Source organism: Camelina sativa, chromosome 17 (assembly GCF_000633955.1).
Source record: "Camelina sativa cultivar DH55 chromosome 17, Cs, whole genome shotgun sequence".
NCBI lineage: Eukaryota > Viridiplantae > Streptophyta > Magnoliopsida > Brassicales > Brassicaceae > Camelina > Camelina sativa.
In genome coordinates, this window is record NC_025701.1 from 3051176 (window position 1) to 3065835 (window position 14660).

Below are 14660 nucleotides of genomic sequence, written 5' to 3' on the forward strand. Positions count from 1 at the left end.
TCTCTCCACCGCAAATAGTCTAAAAATAATCTCAATAAACGAAAAAAAATAAAAGGACGTTCATGCATGAACCCATCACGAATACCTTTTTATATACCAAAACCATCATGTACACTCTTATCGTTCTTCTTCCTCCTTTCGCCCTTTAGATTGGATAAATTGTCATTTTTGAGATATTTCCGGCTTTTTCCTTGGAATTTGTGTTTCACGTAAACCTAAATGTTGATATCATCACTCACACTTTTACGTATATTAAAGACTATATACGCCATCAATATAAATACAACAAGAGAACTTTTTTCGAAAAAAGCTGCGAACGATCTTAAACATACGCAAGACCAAAATTGTGATATACTTATTATTGATCCGTCAAATTTCTGCATGTATTGTATGATGGTGTGTATTTTTGCGGCCAAAACGTAACTCTGGTTCCAAATTTAGTTCTCAGCTAGCTTTCTTAAATATTTTTGTGATTCTTGCTGTCGCCCATATAACTAGCTAGTACTGACTTGGAAATATATATAACTAGACATATGCTTTCAGTTTGCACGTAACAAAAATATGATTTTTATCTAAAAAGGGTAACTTACAAGTAACGTTTAATAGCGAAAGGATTCTTGAATGATCCATCACTTTTTTAGAGCCTTTTGATATTGATGCTGCACAATAGTAAGTCACGTATGCAGCTCACGCCAGTATCCTATTGCAAAGTGCTTCGATTACTTCAAAATTTATACTCTACAAAAGATTCTTCACTTTTTGTTAAACATACAAAAAAAAAAGAAAAGAAAGAATAATCTTCACATGATATCTAGCTATATCTATGCTCTATACAAAAGGTTTTCGTATAGAATGACTCTCTTTTTTTTTTTCTTCGATAAAAAATGACCCTTACTTAGGGTTGTAGAGTATGTTGTTAACTAAATACAATTTTAATAATTTTATACAATTAATAAAAAAAATGGTAATAATAGAGGAAAAAAACGTGGAAGAAATGATAAGGACATGAAAGAAAAGTAAAGAACAATGGTGGTGTGGGAATCTGATTCCTTGTCAATTAATTGCACCGTCCCCCCCTCCCTCCCTCCAGCTTTTCCCCTATTTATAAGCCTTTTATATCTGTGCAAAAGCTTACCCTTCTTAATCTCTTTACCTGTCAATTACACATACACAAATACGTCACACGTACATGTAATACATTACACATTTCAGTTGACGATAATCGAACTAGAGCTTTAGAGTTCCAATAACATAATGATGTTCGTTAGTCTTGAAAAGAAAATTTACGAGAATCAAACATTCTAATTTTATTTCTGTCTACTTATCTTCCATATGATATACTATCTATTAAGGGACATATCTATATTGTCGCATTATAGTACGATTCAAACTTTTATCAGACAAAGTTAGATAAAAAAGCATTTGAAGTACCAGCCAAAATCTATAAATTCTAATTAATAAAGCATTTATGCATCAATCTTATAATCTTTATGAACGTACCAACAAAATTACATAAAACATCAAAAGAAACGCATAAAGTAAAAGTGATGCTTTCTTGATACTAATTAGTAGGTAAACTAAATTATATCTGAATGTTGAATGGACTCTTAGTGATCTATAAAATCTCGTAGTTGTGTCGCCATTTTCGGACTTGCCATAATTTTAGTTGATGATGCTATTCAAGTTTTTAATCCGGTTTTGTCTATATGAGTTGCAGATCAAGTGCCAATTAAGGATTATTTTTGTCTATATATTTTGGGATCAATCTAATTCACATGTCACAATTTTTGAGCTATAGAAGACTTCAAAAAATATATATATATATATATATATATATATATACACTTAGAAAAATAACTATTTATTGGTGAAAAACTTAAACCACTCCCAGGAATCTCACTTAAATTTTGGAATTTAAGAACTTAATGCAAAAGCCCAGTTTTCTCCTCAGCATCAACGAGTGAGTTAACAGAGGCAGCTGTACAATTCCCGCTTGTGGAGAAGCTAATATCGCTCAGCTCGTTTTGCCAAAAATGGTTCCTCAAGGCTTTAAGCTTTGGGTTAACCGTTGAGAAGCTCGGATCAGACAGCAGCTCTTGCAACGCTGTCTTTCCTTCTAAGAGACTCACCACCTGCGACATCGTAGGCCTTAGCGTCGGTGACGCGTTAGTGCACATCAATGCCACGTTTAACATTAACATGGTTTCCTCTTCTAAGTGGTCACTTAACGTTGGATCAACTAGCTCTAGCAATGATCCTCGCTCTTGCAAAACATAAGCCTACATGTATTTGATGCAAAACATAAGCCTTACATGTACTTTGGTTTATTTATCATATAACTTGATGAAAGGGATGAACTGTTTACCCAATCAAGAAGGTAGACGAAGTCCTCGCTTGGCCTAAAGTTTGTGTTACTCTTTCCACTTACAATTTCGAGTGCAACAACACCAAAGCTATAAACATCTGCTTTCTCAGTCAAGTAACCACGCATCGCGTATTCAGGAGCCATATAACCTCTGCAATGCAGATGGACAAATATCAAAGTTCTGTTATAAGATATCTCTGCTTGAGCTTATGGGTAAAAAGAGCCTTACATAGTTCCAGCAATACGGGTACTGATGTGTGTGTTTCCATCATCATTCAACTTTGCCAAGCCAAAGTCAGAGATCTTAGCATTAAGATCCTTATCGAGTAACACGTTGCTTGCCTTTATATCTCTGTGTACAATCTTTATCCTAGATTCTTCATGGAGAAATGTTAGTCCTTTAGCTATCCCCAAACAAATCTTCTTCCTTGTTGACCAGTCTAGCTTCAGTCTACAACTCTCATCCTTTCCTACAAAGAAGATCACCCCACACAGATTTTGAGGATATGTTGTTCATATACTTGCACAGTTACAAATTCAAGAGAAGAAAACATACCAAATAGCGCACGAGATAGACAATTGTTCTCCAGATACTCATAGACCAATATCAATTGGTTTCCTTCAACACAACATCCATATAGCTTAACAAGATTTGGATGCTGTAGTGCTGAGATCATTCCTATTTCATTTACAAACTCTCGATTTCCCTGCCTCGATTTTGCAGACAGTTGTTTGACTGCAATCATTTTTCCCTCAGATAATTCACCCTGCAACAAGATAAGGCACCACCTTCTTAACATCTCTTCCAAAAATCTACACATCTTCTAGTTTATACTGTAAACGGTTTCATTAAGAAGCTAAGAATGTTGAAGAATACAAGTGTATTACCTTGTAAACAGAGCCAAATCCACCTTCACCAATCTTTTTTGTTATGTCAAAGTTATCAGTGGCTGCTTTTATCTGTCGTAGAGTGAAAGTTCCAGTTTGAAGATCTAAACCCCTTAGCTCTGTTCATCAATAGAAAAAATTGACATTTAAGCGCCAGGTTACATAAAAAGCACATAATAATATGCATAGATAAGCTTATACCTTTGTCAATAGCATTTTTATCACGCCGTTTTTTACAGAATACGCCAACTATGATAAACAAAAGAAGTGTTGCTGCAGCAACTGGTACCCCTGCTTTTAGTATGATAGCCTTAACGTCATGATATACCGGAGGTTTGAAATCTGCCACAAGCAAAAAAACAGTCATCAATCTGCCAAAGAGATCCCATTGATTTATATAAATGTGCAATCAGAACAAAACTTACTGGGTGTCACTGATATAGCTGAAATCATAGGACCATATACACCTCTAATTGGAATGCCGGTTGTCCCTTTGCCAGCCCATCTCAAACCAATCTTCAGAGTATGGTCCTTTACATTTACCATAAACGATTTTATGACTGGCTTGCCTGATCCTCGAGCTGCTTCTTGAATGTTGAAGTTTTTTATCACTAACTGATCCTGTGAGCAGATAAACAAGAAATAATACAATATATTATGATTTACATGTTTTTGTAACGAGTAAGTAAAAGAATATTGGACTCCAAAGACGTACCTGAAGATAAATATCGAACAAACGTTTGCCAAGACTGTAAAATGTATTGTCATCGGTAAAGATGATCTCAGCAAAGTGGAGATTCACAGTGTAGTTCCCATTTCCAAGACAGAGTCCGTAGTAAGTCAACGATAAAGGAGAGACACGAGCTGTCCTATAAAGTCCAACGCTGGGAGAGGAAGAATTAACTGATAACCTGGACGTGTTCTGCACAGTATAATCATCAGCATCGTCATCATTGTCCATGAAGTTCCCTGTGCTGCTCAACGCCCAGTGCTTGTCAGCGCCAGCGAAGTACATAGAAGCACCTTTTGGCTCGTCATCAGCCTGATATATTTTTCCTTTATCCACTTTTACTTCACCTCCTCCGCAATTTATGTACAATTTATATACGTCTACAAGAAAATTTCACTTTTTTTAATCAAGAACAAGGATAGTACCAGAATATGATGAACACAATAAAAGCGTTATTGTTGCTTACGATTTCTTTTAGGATGAACACAAGGGATGTTGTGAAGAAAACAGGTTGAACCCTTGTGTCTGCAACACCAGAGTCAGAGACAGTTTTTGGTCAGTTAAACTAATCATAACTGAAAGGACAAAGATTTAAGAGACCACTACAAAGATTTAAGAGATCATCAATAAGTTTTATATACAGAGAGATGGTTTCTTACGATTTGTTCCCCGTGGCGAAGCTTTCCACCAAATTCCTGGAAAATAGCATCACAAGATTGTTTTTTCAGCGAAGGTTTGAACAAAGATGTTTTGAATGTAATTGAAATTCAATAAACTTACGAAGTAACTCGGTTACATTCATGATCATTTGGAATTGAACTTTCATCAGTAAAGTTGTTGTAAGAAACATCTCTGCACATCAAGAAGAACAAATACAGTTTATTAAATCTGTATAGTAGGTACTTGGAATGTTAAAAGAGGCATGAATTCATACACGTTTTTGTTTATTTCGACAAAGTAGCTTGGAACACCTCCTGTCAACTTGTTTCCTGTCAAATAACTGATAGAGAAGATTTACAAAAACTTTCACAATTACGAAATATATTCTGTAACAAAATTTTCTACTCTCCTAGTGACGTACGTACTTACATGAAATCGGCTTTCTTCATCTTTTCAAACGATGATGGAATCTCACCACTTAAGAGATTAAAACTGAGGTCACTACACAGTAAACATAACCAACATACAGAGTTCAGTACATGGAAATATAAATCATTTGAAAAAAACTCTTCTTTGCTCAATGTTTATACATGACTTACAGTGTTTTGAGATTCTTCATATCCCCAATATATTTTGGAATTGGGCCATTTAAATTGCATCTTCTCAGTATCCTGCGTTTCAAATAGATTAAACACGTTTTCTAGCAAAACTGCATCGAACATAACATACAGATTGTATCTCAACTCACAGCGACTTGATAGACTTCAAATTGCTCAATGGAGGGAAGGGAGACGGTTTGCCTCCTAAGTCACTAATCCTTCTATAAATCACAACACAACAAAGAAAAACTATGTTGATAAATGACCTTGTGAGGTAATAAAACTTGAAATGTAGTAGTGTTTCAAGGGCGTACAAATCAGACAAGCTAGTCAATGTAGAGATGCTGGAAGGTATTGGACCATCCAAACCGCAACCATGCATCTGCCTGCAAAAAAAAAGACACTTCTTTGGTTGGTATACCTTTCTTGAGGACAAGCAAGAACTTATGGAGAAAGATTCAATCTTACAGTTTCACTATTCTTGTCCAGTTGGCGATGAAATTTGGTACTGGTCCAGTGAAATTATTATCACTTATCCTCCTACCAACCCAACCCACACAAATACAATCATTATAAGTATTAAAGAAGTAATCCAAGAAAGACTTAAACTTTTCTGTATGTCATATCAACCATGTAAGACTAAATTCTCTCTTACATATCAGTAATGTTCTTGAGCAATCCAAGTTTTTCAGGCAATGGACCAGTGAAAGCATTCGAAGGTAGATGACTGAGGCAAAAGCAGAGAGGATGATAAGTTAAATTAAATAAGAAGCCAAACACACGCAAGAAGAAAGATTTGAAATAAAGAAAGAAACTTAACAGTTTCTCCAAATGAGTCAACTTTGCAATCTCAGGAGGGATTGGTCCTGAAAACTGATTTCCTTCTAGGCTCCTGCGTAGTTTTCAGATGATGAATTGAACACATTCAAATACATATGTAGATGTGAAACTGTTAATGAACACATTCTAGGGTCTAATAAATACAATTCATGAACCAAAAACAACAACATACAAGTTTCTGAGAGTGGTAAGGCGGGTTATGACTTTTGGGAATGGACCAGACAGTCGGTTCCCCATGAAAGATCTGTGTAATGTACATCAAAAATAACCAGACAGTTAATTAAAACAAAAACTGAATGCATTACAGAAGCAGTTTTAATACACTTACAAATCTTCCAAGCGCATAGAAGCCCATTCCTTTGGAATGGAACCAGTCAGAGAGTTACGGCTAAGGTCCCTGCACCCCCCCCAAATTAGAAGAACTTAAGAACCAATATCTAGGGTTTAGAAAAGATCAAGTCTTTTTAGTTCGTTTACTTACAAAACTTTGAGGTGACGAAGCTTAGAAAACTCTGGAGGGACTATGCCTGATAAATTCTGCGACTTTAGAGCTCTGCACGACAATAATAAACCGGATATCAATAGTCTTTTCGGATTTAAACTCAAAACCAGATAGATAACCGATTTAAACCGGTCAAAGTTTTTTTATACCAGTATTAGTAAGCGATTTGACTTTCCTTGTTACTTTGACAATTTTGGTTTGTCAAAGTCAAACGGTCTTCTTTTTGAAAAATAATTTGCTAACATTAAATACAAATTTTTCTAATTGGTTTTATAGTTAAGTCTAGTTAATTAGAATAAGGCGAAAAAAAAAAACAAAAACGCGTTATTATCTTTTGAATCGTATATTCGGTCAACGGGTCAAACGACCAGCTGCCATTTCCAGCCTGGCAAAGTAATCTTTGTCTTCACAAATAAGACAAATCAAACTTTTTTTTGTTTTAATCTATAGTTCACAAGTGTTTTTACATCCCACCAAAACTATAATTTGTAAGATAGCATCTGTCGAAAAAAAAGAGGTAAACAGTAAGACACTAGTAGTCAAATTCAGAACAAGTGTATGAAATAATACAAAAGAAGATTCTTATGTCACGTTTTAAGTCGGAATTTAAAAAAAAAAAAAATACAAATAGAGGTCGATCAACTTTAAAAATATAATTCGGAAATTTCTAAAAATATAGTTTTATTTTATCATTTCAATATTACTAAAACAGGGTATATAGTATATCGTACTTATGGTTTAGTTGTTGTCATTAAAGTGCGAGTTGTGCAGTTAATGAAAAGATAAGTTAACCTTACTACCTAACCTCACCATGGAATTTAGTGGTTTTCCCCTCAAATTGTCACCATAAACTAGCGCCACTACTCTGTTTTACCTTTAAGTAAAAATGCTAATTATTCCATTGGAAAAAAGAAATTCTAAAGTCTAAACTGTGGAATTCTCGAAACTGACGGTTAAATCCCCCATATACATTGACTTGTCACCGACACGAGTATTGAACTAAAACTCTTTTGTATATTCCAAAAAATGGGAAAAATCGATAAAGAAGATAAGAAAGGCAAAGAGAGTAGAGTAAGATGAAGAAGAAGAAGAGGAGACTTACATTCTAATGACGTGGCAAGATGAGTTTGGAGGAGGATAAGAGCAATCACAAGTGAGATTACTCTCAAACTCTTTGGTTGTAAAACTTGTATCAACCCAATTGCCTTCACCACTACATGGATCTTTGTTGAAGTTCCAATCTTTCTTCCCTAGCTTCTTTCCTATTTCCTTTAGTGCCCTCACTTCCCAATTCAAAAACAATTACCATCATCATCAAAGATCAAGAAAGTGCTTTGAATCCAAATTTCTCAAGAAAACAAAAAAAAAAAGAAAGCCGCAAACATAGAAAAGAGAAAAAAGAAGAAGCACAGTTTAGCTTCCTATTTGGAAAACAAACAAGAAAGTGGTTTTTTAGGGGAGTACCTTCGGCCTCGTGGAGTTTAGTATTGTCGGAAAATCCAAGACGGCCATGGAAAATCAAAGTGAAGAGGACGATGATGAAATATATCCGANACTACATGGATCTTTGTTGAAGTTCCAATCTTTCTTCCCTAGCTTCTTCCCTATCTCCTTTAGTGCCCTCACTTCCCAATTCAAAAACAATTACCATCATCATCAAAGATCAAGAAAGTGCTTTGAATCCAAATTTCTCAAGAAAACAAAAAAAAAAAGAAAGCCGCAAACATAGAAAAGAGAAAAAAGAAGAAGCACAGTTTAGCTTCCTATTTGGAAAACAAACAAGAAAGTGGTTTTTTAGGGGAGTACCTTCGGCCTCGTGGAGTTTAGTATTGTCGGAAAATCCAAGACGGCCATGGAAAATCAAAGTGAAGAGGACGATGATGAAATATATCCGATGTAAAGAAATCATCTTTTTTTTTTTGCTATACAAAAATAATAAAATATCGTATCACTTGTCCGATTAAAAAGAGATATAAGATAGAGGTCTCGAGAGAGAGAGACAGTGTAGGAAGTAATGGTAACGAGCTTATGGACCACACTTTTTTTAGTCGTCTGGATTTAATAAGGTTTGCTGTACTTTTTGTATATGTTATTTTATTACATCAACCAATATTTTCATTGGTCTTCACCCCATACTAGTGTGTCTGTGTATACTACATACATGTCTATATATGTTACATATATAATAATTAATTGGACCCAGTAGTAATACTTTAACATATGCTTTGATAAAATTTGACAGACCCTGCATAAATTATAATTCCAAGCGATTTCGTGATTCATTAGTCTATGCTTAAAGATTAGTTTGTGTTATGGTTTAAGCCTGGCTAGTCTACGTTTTGCTTTAATTTTTATGTGGTTGTTAAAAAAACGAAATAAACATTACCCCTATTAAGACATGACGTTCAAACGTTTAAAATATGTTTAAAGTTACTACTTATGTTGTATTTTTATTATTTTTAAAACTAGTTTTTAAAATAAGTGTAGCAGTTTCTAAATTGTGTAGCCAGCAAACATTGAAAAGTCTTATATACAGTTGAGTATCTTTCATTCTTTCTCCTAAATCTCTATACTAATAAAAAATTTAAGCAGATTAATAAGTCTCATCAATTATTGCTAAAAAACAAAAACAATTAATTTTGATTTCAAAGACCAAATACGAAGATATCTCTTTACTTTAACACTGGTTCAGCTTTTACGAAAGAGAAAATTGTTCAGTCTGTCATGAACAGTGACAATCTTTATCATTAATGCCACTTTCATTATTCCCTTCTCTCAAATGTTATATGACCCACTTTAATTTATTGAAAATGACAAAAATATCTTTTATTTTCTTTTCTTTTTTTTTCTCTAGATCTCTCATCTTTCTCTCTCGATCTCTTATCTTTTTTTTGCTCTCTCTTTTCTTCTCCTTTCTTTCTTTCTTTCTTCAACAACAAATAAATCACCATATCAGAGAAATCTAGAAACTTGATTGTAATAATGGAGACCAAATCAGTGAAGAAGCGTTTAAGAATCGAGGCTTGATTTCTCATCTCTCTCATCTTCAATACTCATCTTCTTCATCTCTCTCTCTCTCTGGAAACTTCCATATCTTTTTTGAGTTTCTTCTGTTTGTTTTCTTCTCTCTATAACTTTAATGGACAAGATCTGATATCTAATCCATTTTTTCGGTGGACCAGATCTGGTATACCAGATTTGATGGACTAGATCTGGGAAGTAAATATGTCCATTTCTTGTTTTTAAACTTGTTGTTCACTCAATTTTCACAAGTTTTATTGTCCATCATGCAGTTCTTCAAACCAATCGGTAGACAACACTGATTTATCCTCTCAGATGGACAAGACTGATGAATTTCCCGATAGATAACACTGATGAACCTTCTGATGGACAAGATTGATTAACTTCCTGGTGGACAACACTGATGAGCTCCCCGAAAACAACAATTGATTTTGATGAACTCCCGATGAACAAGAGTAATGATTTCCCGAGACAATAATCGGTAGACAACACTAATGAACCTCCTGATGGACAACACTAATGAACTTCCCGAGGACAAAACTGATGAACTCTCCGGTAGACAACATTGATGAATTCTCAGATGAATTCTCATATAACAACAATCGATAGACAATACTGATGAACTCATCGATAGACAAAATTGATTCATATCAATTTGTATATTTCTTTTTTTTATTATGTTTTTGATTCAGATTTAATTTAAGGATAAAATCGTCTTTTTATCAATGCCATAAAACAAAAAAATGGCAGTTTCAAAAAGAAAATTAGAAAGTAGCATTTGTCATAAGTTTTGTTTTGAAAATGGCATTTTCAATAAAATTCCCTTTACGAAAGCCAAAGTAAACTCACAAAACATACGAGATTACGACTAGTCGACTATACAACCAAAGCAAAACAAAAACAAAAGAAGTAAAAAGAACTTTTATTATTTTCTGTTCGTTACTTTATAAAATCGTGGTTTCATTGAATAATTAGGATAAGCAGTAATAGTCTAATAGAAACCCCTACGGTAATTTTTTAACAGTGAAAAACTGGTGGTTAATTTAGAACAAATAGTGTATGTAACCGATCGATCTATTTAGTCCACCATATCAGCCTTTGACGCAGAGAGTTACTAATACTCTTCTTTCTTTACTCCTTCGAGAGTGTCCGTCCATCTCTAAATTGTTCAACATCCCTTAAACTAATTCGCTGATTAAATGGGTTCAACTAAAATAACTACTACTTTGTGTAACGATGATAACAAATAATAAAAACAAATTTAGAGTGGGTCTAGGCTGGGCACTTTGTAAAACTTTTGTATTTTATCCCTTTTGTTTAATGTAGGATACCCATTAAACCAACCAAAAAAAAAAAAAAAGTACCAAAGTATCTTTGTATTATTCGTATGCATATATAGACTATAGACTATAGTTTATGACCAAGATTCACGTGATCGAGTCTTTTGGTTTTGTATTCACTTGACGTGGCTTCCAATGCGTACAACGATGCCGTCAATGTCTCGCACGTATCCAACCTTCTGGCCCCATTCTTTGTCTTCCGGCTCGCTCACTGCCACTGCACCGTTCTCCACTGCTCTCTGCACAAACGCACCCTCGTACTCGTGTATCAAATATAAGTTGTTGACAGATACATCGAGAAAGACATAAATTATATTATGATGAGTTTACCTTGAAAGCGGCATCAACATCGGCGTAACAGAAGCAAAGTTCGATGGGCGCTCTTTCGCGGGCTGAATGCGTAGCCTGAACCTTTCCAGTAAGGTCGTCGGTCTCATGCTGGTGAAGCGGTGTGAAGGCTATCGTCGTTTGCCCACTCTCTAGCTCTCCCCACCTGTATGTATAAATTTATTTCCATCCATCACATATAAATTGGAAGCAATTAATAAATTAACGAATATATATATATGGAAGCTACAGCAACATAAACTAACATAAACTGGTGATGATTTCAATATGTTTCGCTATATCTGGATTCCTTAAGCAATATCTTGGCATGTTAGCCATCGGATCAGACCTGATCATATAGGGCACCGCACAAATGGCTGATAACATATGTCTAGATATACTTTGATTATGCCAATCTAAAAAAGAAATCTAACAAATAGTAACAAAGAATCTTCATATGTAAAAGAACCTGTGAGACTCATCAAGACGACGGACGTTGTGACCAAAAGCTCTGGAGTAGAATTCAACGGATTTAGCGACGTCCTTAACGTACACAACAGAGTAAGCAAACGCCGGTCTCATCATATTCGCAGCCATAATTTTTTTGTCAGTCTTATGATTCTGATCTCGAGTCGATTCTATCTGATCCATCCAATACTTGACAACACTCTCAATTGCAATACATAGGATCTCTCTTTACGGTGAGCTGAACACGTGGTCGACTACATGCAAGTGCAACTTCGTGTGTAGGTTACTTGTTGCCACGTGAGCTTTTAGCTTCTTTTCTACTAATTGGGCCTTGTATTACAAATGAGCCTTTAAATTTTTTGGTAATCTGTTATGTTCAGGCCTTTTTAGTTGTTCGATGAAATTTCACACAATTCTTCTGACGGAAAAACGCCCAAAGCTAGAATAGCATCTACCACCGTCGAATTTAAGAATCAACGATCCATATTACTCCTGGAGTTTTCACGCGGATCGCAATCTTGGTCCGTTGAAAAGAAGATGATCGAACGGCCACCATTAATTCTCTGTGGGTGTATGCGCCTCTCATTCATATAAATCCCCACTATTTCTTGTTGATCGATAGATTCACACAACACTTTAGTTTTATCATTCTTTTTCCAAGAGCTCTTCGTCAAGTTGCTTTCGATCAATCTCACCAGGTAGAGGTATTACAATTTTCGATTATTTCATCTTTTCTCCAATTTCAATTGTTCGATTGATCTGGAAATATATCTAGGGTTTCTCTCTCTGTTCTTACTCTTTCTTTTGGTCGTTTTGTTGTTGTTCACAGATCTCTTTTGGAAATCGGAGATGTCAGGAAGAGGAAAGGGAGGGAAAGGATTGGGAAAGGGAGGAGCCAAGAGGCACAGGAAGGTTCTCAGAGACAACATTCAAGGTATCACCAAGCCCGCCATTCGTCGTCTTGCTCGCAGAGGTGGTGTCAAGCGTATCAGCGGTCTCATCTACGAGGAGACCAGAGGTGTCCTCAAGATCTTTCTCGAGAATGTCATCCGTGACGCCGTCACCTACACTGAGCACGCTAGGAGGAAGACGGTTACCGCCATGGATGTTGTCTACGCCTTGAAGAGGCAAGGCCGCACTCTCTACGGTTTCGGCGGTTAAATCGATTTGGGAAATTAGGGTTCGCAATGTCTTGTTTCTGAGATCCGTGTTAGCTATGTTTTGATTAGTCTTTAAAAAAAGAAAAAGTAAATCTAGGAGTTTGTTTAGCTACTATTGTTTTTGTTTGTTTGTTTGTTTACGTCGTTGTGATGTTTGTAGCTAAAAAAATCTAAGCAAACTTATGCTCTGAGAAAAATCTTATGAGAATGAATCATTTGCTCAATTTCTTTTGTCTCTTCTTCGTTTTAACTCTAATTTACCAATGCAACAACTTAGTAGTTGATATTGCAGAACTTGCATCCAGATTCCAGGAGTGGGAAATAATTGAGAATAGAACGGAAGAGATATCTTCAATTCTGCATCTCTCTGATCTGAGTTTTGTAACCAAACTAAAAGACCGACCAATGCTCATTTTGAAAACTATAATAAAGTTAAGCAACAAAGTCAATTTCATCTAATACGATTAACAGTATAATGTGATGTACTAATATGCTTTTCAATCGTTTTCTTACTCCCCCTTTTGCTTGGCGGAGGGAGTGCGAGTCGAGTAGCCTAGCCGCAGCCACTTGTTGTACACCTTTTTACTACAATTCTGAGCACAGGAAGCCCACTCATACAGCACCAGCAGCCACTCGTTCAAGCTAAGCGGTACCATCCGAAACAACTGAGCCAAAGAATGGGCACGTATAGTAGTATCACAGAGTGGAGCACATATGACATATGACTCACTTACCCAATGAAACCCACCAATTCTCAAACAAAGAGTGAACATGCCTATTGGCCATTACTTAAAAAACCAAACGATTCAACCTTGATACATTCCCAAAAGTGACTCAATCATGCCACACAAAGTTACCATCTTTCGACATCATAGCAGCAGGGCAAAGTTGATGTACAGAATAACATAACCATTCAAGAATCACCAACAAAAATCTTAATAAGAACTCACAATTTACCAATCGTTCCACAAGCTAATCCTATTGCAATTGCATCATTAAGAACGCATAAGCTAATGAGAAAGCTAACAGGCTGAATCTTTTACTTTTGTTTTCCATCAAAGAACAGAGTCGATTTACAAGGAATTGAGAATTAAAAAAGATTGGTTAAGTAACAAATCATCCCCTAAGAGGAAGAAACAAACTCAAACTCAAACTCAAACTCACTCACTAAGGCTCAATAAGTTTTGCATCTCTGAGCCGAACCAACCATCTTCCCTGAACCACTCCTCACAGGAACACCAACAGCAACATCATCGCAATACACAGTAACGTATCTCCTCCTCCGGAAAGCACCGTACCGGAAAGTAACATAAGAGATAATCCTCAAATCAAACTCAACACTTCCCTTGGCACCTCTCTCTTTCCCAATATCATCAGCCAAGCGTCCTTCCACATAAGTACCCGAAACAGAGAGCGTAGCGTTAACCACCGTTTGATCCTTCTTCCCTTGCTCAAACGGCTGAAGCCTCGTATCAGAGAGAGATGCACGGTGATAAGACAGAGCGCAGAGGATACTATCGTAGTAGAGTGACATCTTCGAATTAGGGTTTCGAATCTGGACCTGAAGATCCCATTTCCCAGAGACTTGATTGTTCGAGACGTTGAAATTGGAGACGGAGAGGGAGTTGAGGTAAACGTCTGGTAACTGGGGACGAACGACGAGGAAGAAGATGAAGAGGATGAGACCTAAGATTAGGAGAAACGCCATGAAGACGATGAAGAGACGACGGATGAGTACGGCGCGTGGATTGGGTTGTTGG

General features: G+C 36.0%; 4 protein-coding genes across 7 annotated transcripts; 1 reads left to right on the plus strand and 3 right to left on the minus strand.

Moving 5' to 3' along the window:
• LOC104754935 (probable LRR receptor-like serine/threonine-protein kinase At1g07650) lies at positions 1730 to 8613 on the minus strand. 3 transcript variants are annotated; one of them, XM_010477228.2, is made up of 25 exons: positions 8474 to 8613; positions 8049 to 8131; positions 7687 to 7867; positions 6564 to 6635; positions 6411 to 6479; positions 6255 to 6326; positions 6063 to 6134; positions 5898 to 5969; positions 5711 to 5782; positions 5557 to 5628; positions 5392 to 5463; positions 5243 to 5314; positions 5073 to 5144; positions 4918 to 4983; positions 4764 to 4835; positions 4643 to 4678; positions 4450 to 4508; positions 3969 to 4363; positions 3679 to 3874; positions 3455 to 3595; positions 3254 to 3372; positions 2922 to 3132; positions 2595 to 2835; positions 2366 to 2516; positions 1730 to 2279 (listed from the first exon to the last, which is right to left on the minus strand). In XM_010477228.2, the coding sequence occupies exons 1-25, from the start codon at positions 8491 to 8493 to the stop codon at positions 1923 to 1925; spliced, it is 3045 nt and encodes a 1014-aa protein (XP_010475530.1). In that variant the 5' UTR covers positions 8494 to 8613; the 3' UTR covers positions 1730 to 1922. The 3 variants fall into 3 exon arrangements, with proteins under 3 accessions (XP_010475530.1, XP_010475532.1, XP_010475531.1); XM_010477230.2 differs by lacking the exon at positions 8049 to 8131 and having other exon boundaries at positions 8391 to 8613; XM_010477229.2 differs by lacking the exons at positions 8049 to 8131; positions 8474 to 8613 and adding an exon at positions 6734 to 7084 and having other exon boundaries at positions 7687 to 7775.
• On the minus strand, positions 10891 to 11936 carry LOC104754937 (uncharacterized protein Mb0911c-like). The gene is made up of 3 exons (XM_010477231.2): positions 11742 to 11936; positions 11276 to 11438; positions 10891 to 11184 (listed from the first exon to the last, which is right to left on the minus strand). The coding sequence occupies exons 1-3, from the start codon at positions 11921 to 11923 to the stop codon at positions 11062 to 11064; spliced, it is 468 nt and encodes a 155-aa protein (XP_010475533.1). The 5' UTR covers positions 11924 to 11936; the 3' UTR covers positions 10891 to 11061.
• LOC104754938 (histone H4) lies at positions 12342 to 13106 on the plus strand. 2 transcript variants are annotated; one of them, XM_010477232.2, is made up of 2 exons: positions 12342 to 12444; positions 12570 to 13106. In XM_010477232.2, the coding sequence occupies exon 2, from the start codon at positions 12590 to 12592 to the stop codon at positions 12899 to 12901; it is 312 nt and encodes a 103-aa protein (XP_010475534.1). In that variant the 5' UTR covers positions 12342 to 12444; positions 12570 to 12589; the 3' UTR covers positions 12902 to 13106. The 2 variants fall into 2 exon arrangements, with proteins under 2 accessions (XP_010475534.1, XP_010475535.1); XM_010477233.2 differs by having other exon boundaries at positions 12346 to 12438.
• On the minus strand, positions 13912 to 14654 carry LOC104759107 (protein YLS9-like). Its single transcript, XM_010482076.2, has one exon. It carries the CDS (start codon positions 14606 to 14608, stop codon positions 14075 to 14077), a length of 534 nt encoding a protein of 177 aa, XP_010480378.2. The 5' UTR covers positions 14609 to 14654; the 3' UTR covers positions 13912 to 14074.

Coding starts and splice junctions, on each gene's coding strand:
- LOC104754935 (XM_010477228.2), bottom strand. CDS start 8,493: ATGATTTCTTTACATCGGAT. Junction 5,315..5,391: donor TTGAAGTCTATCAAGTCGCT/GTGAGTTGAGAT, acceptor TTTGAAACGCAG/GATACTGAGAAGATGCAATT. Junction 2,517..2,594: donor ACCCGTATTGCTGGAACTAT/GTAAGGCTCTTT, acceptor TCTGCATTGCAG/AGGTTATATGGCTCCTGAAT.
- LOC104754937 (XM_010477231.2), bottom strand. CDS start 11,923: ATGGATCAGATAGAATCGACTCGAGATCAGAATCATAAGACTGACAAA. Junction 11,439..11,741: donor CGTCTTGATGAGTCTCACAG/GTTCTTTTACAT, acceptor TTATACATACAG/GTGGGGAGAGCTAGAGAGTG. Junction 11,185..11,275: donor ATGTTGATGCCGCTTTCAAG/GTAAACTCATCA, acceptor GCGTTTGTGCAG/AGAGCAGTGGAGAACGGTGC.
- LOC104754938 (XM_010477232.2), top strand. CDS start 12,590: ATGTCAGGAAGAGGAAAGGGAGGGAAAGGATTGGGAAAGGGAGGAGCC.
- LOC104759107 (XM_010482076.2), bottom strand. CDS start 14,608: ATGGCGTTTCTCCTAATCTTAGGTCTCATCCTCTTCATCTTCTTCCTC.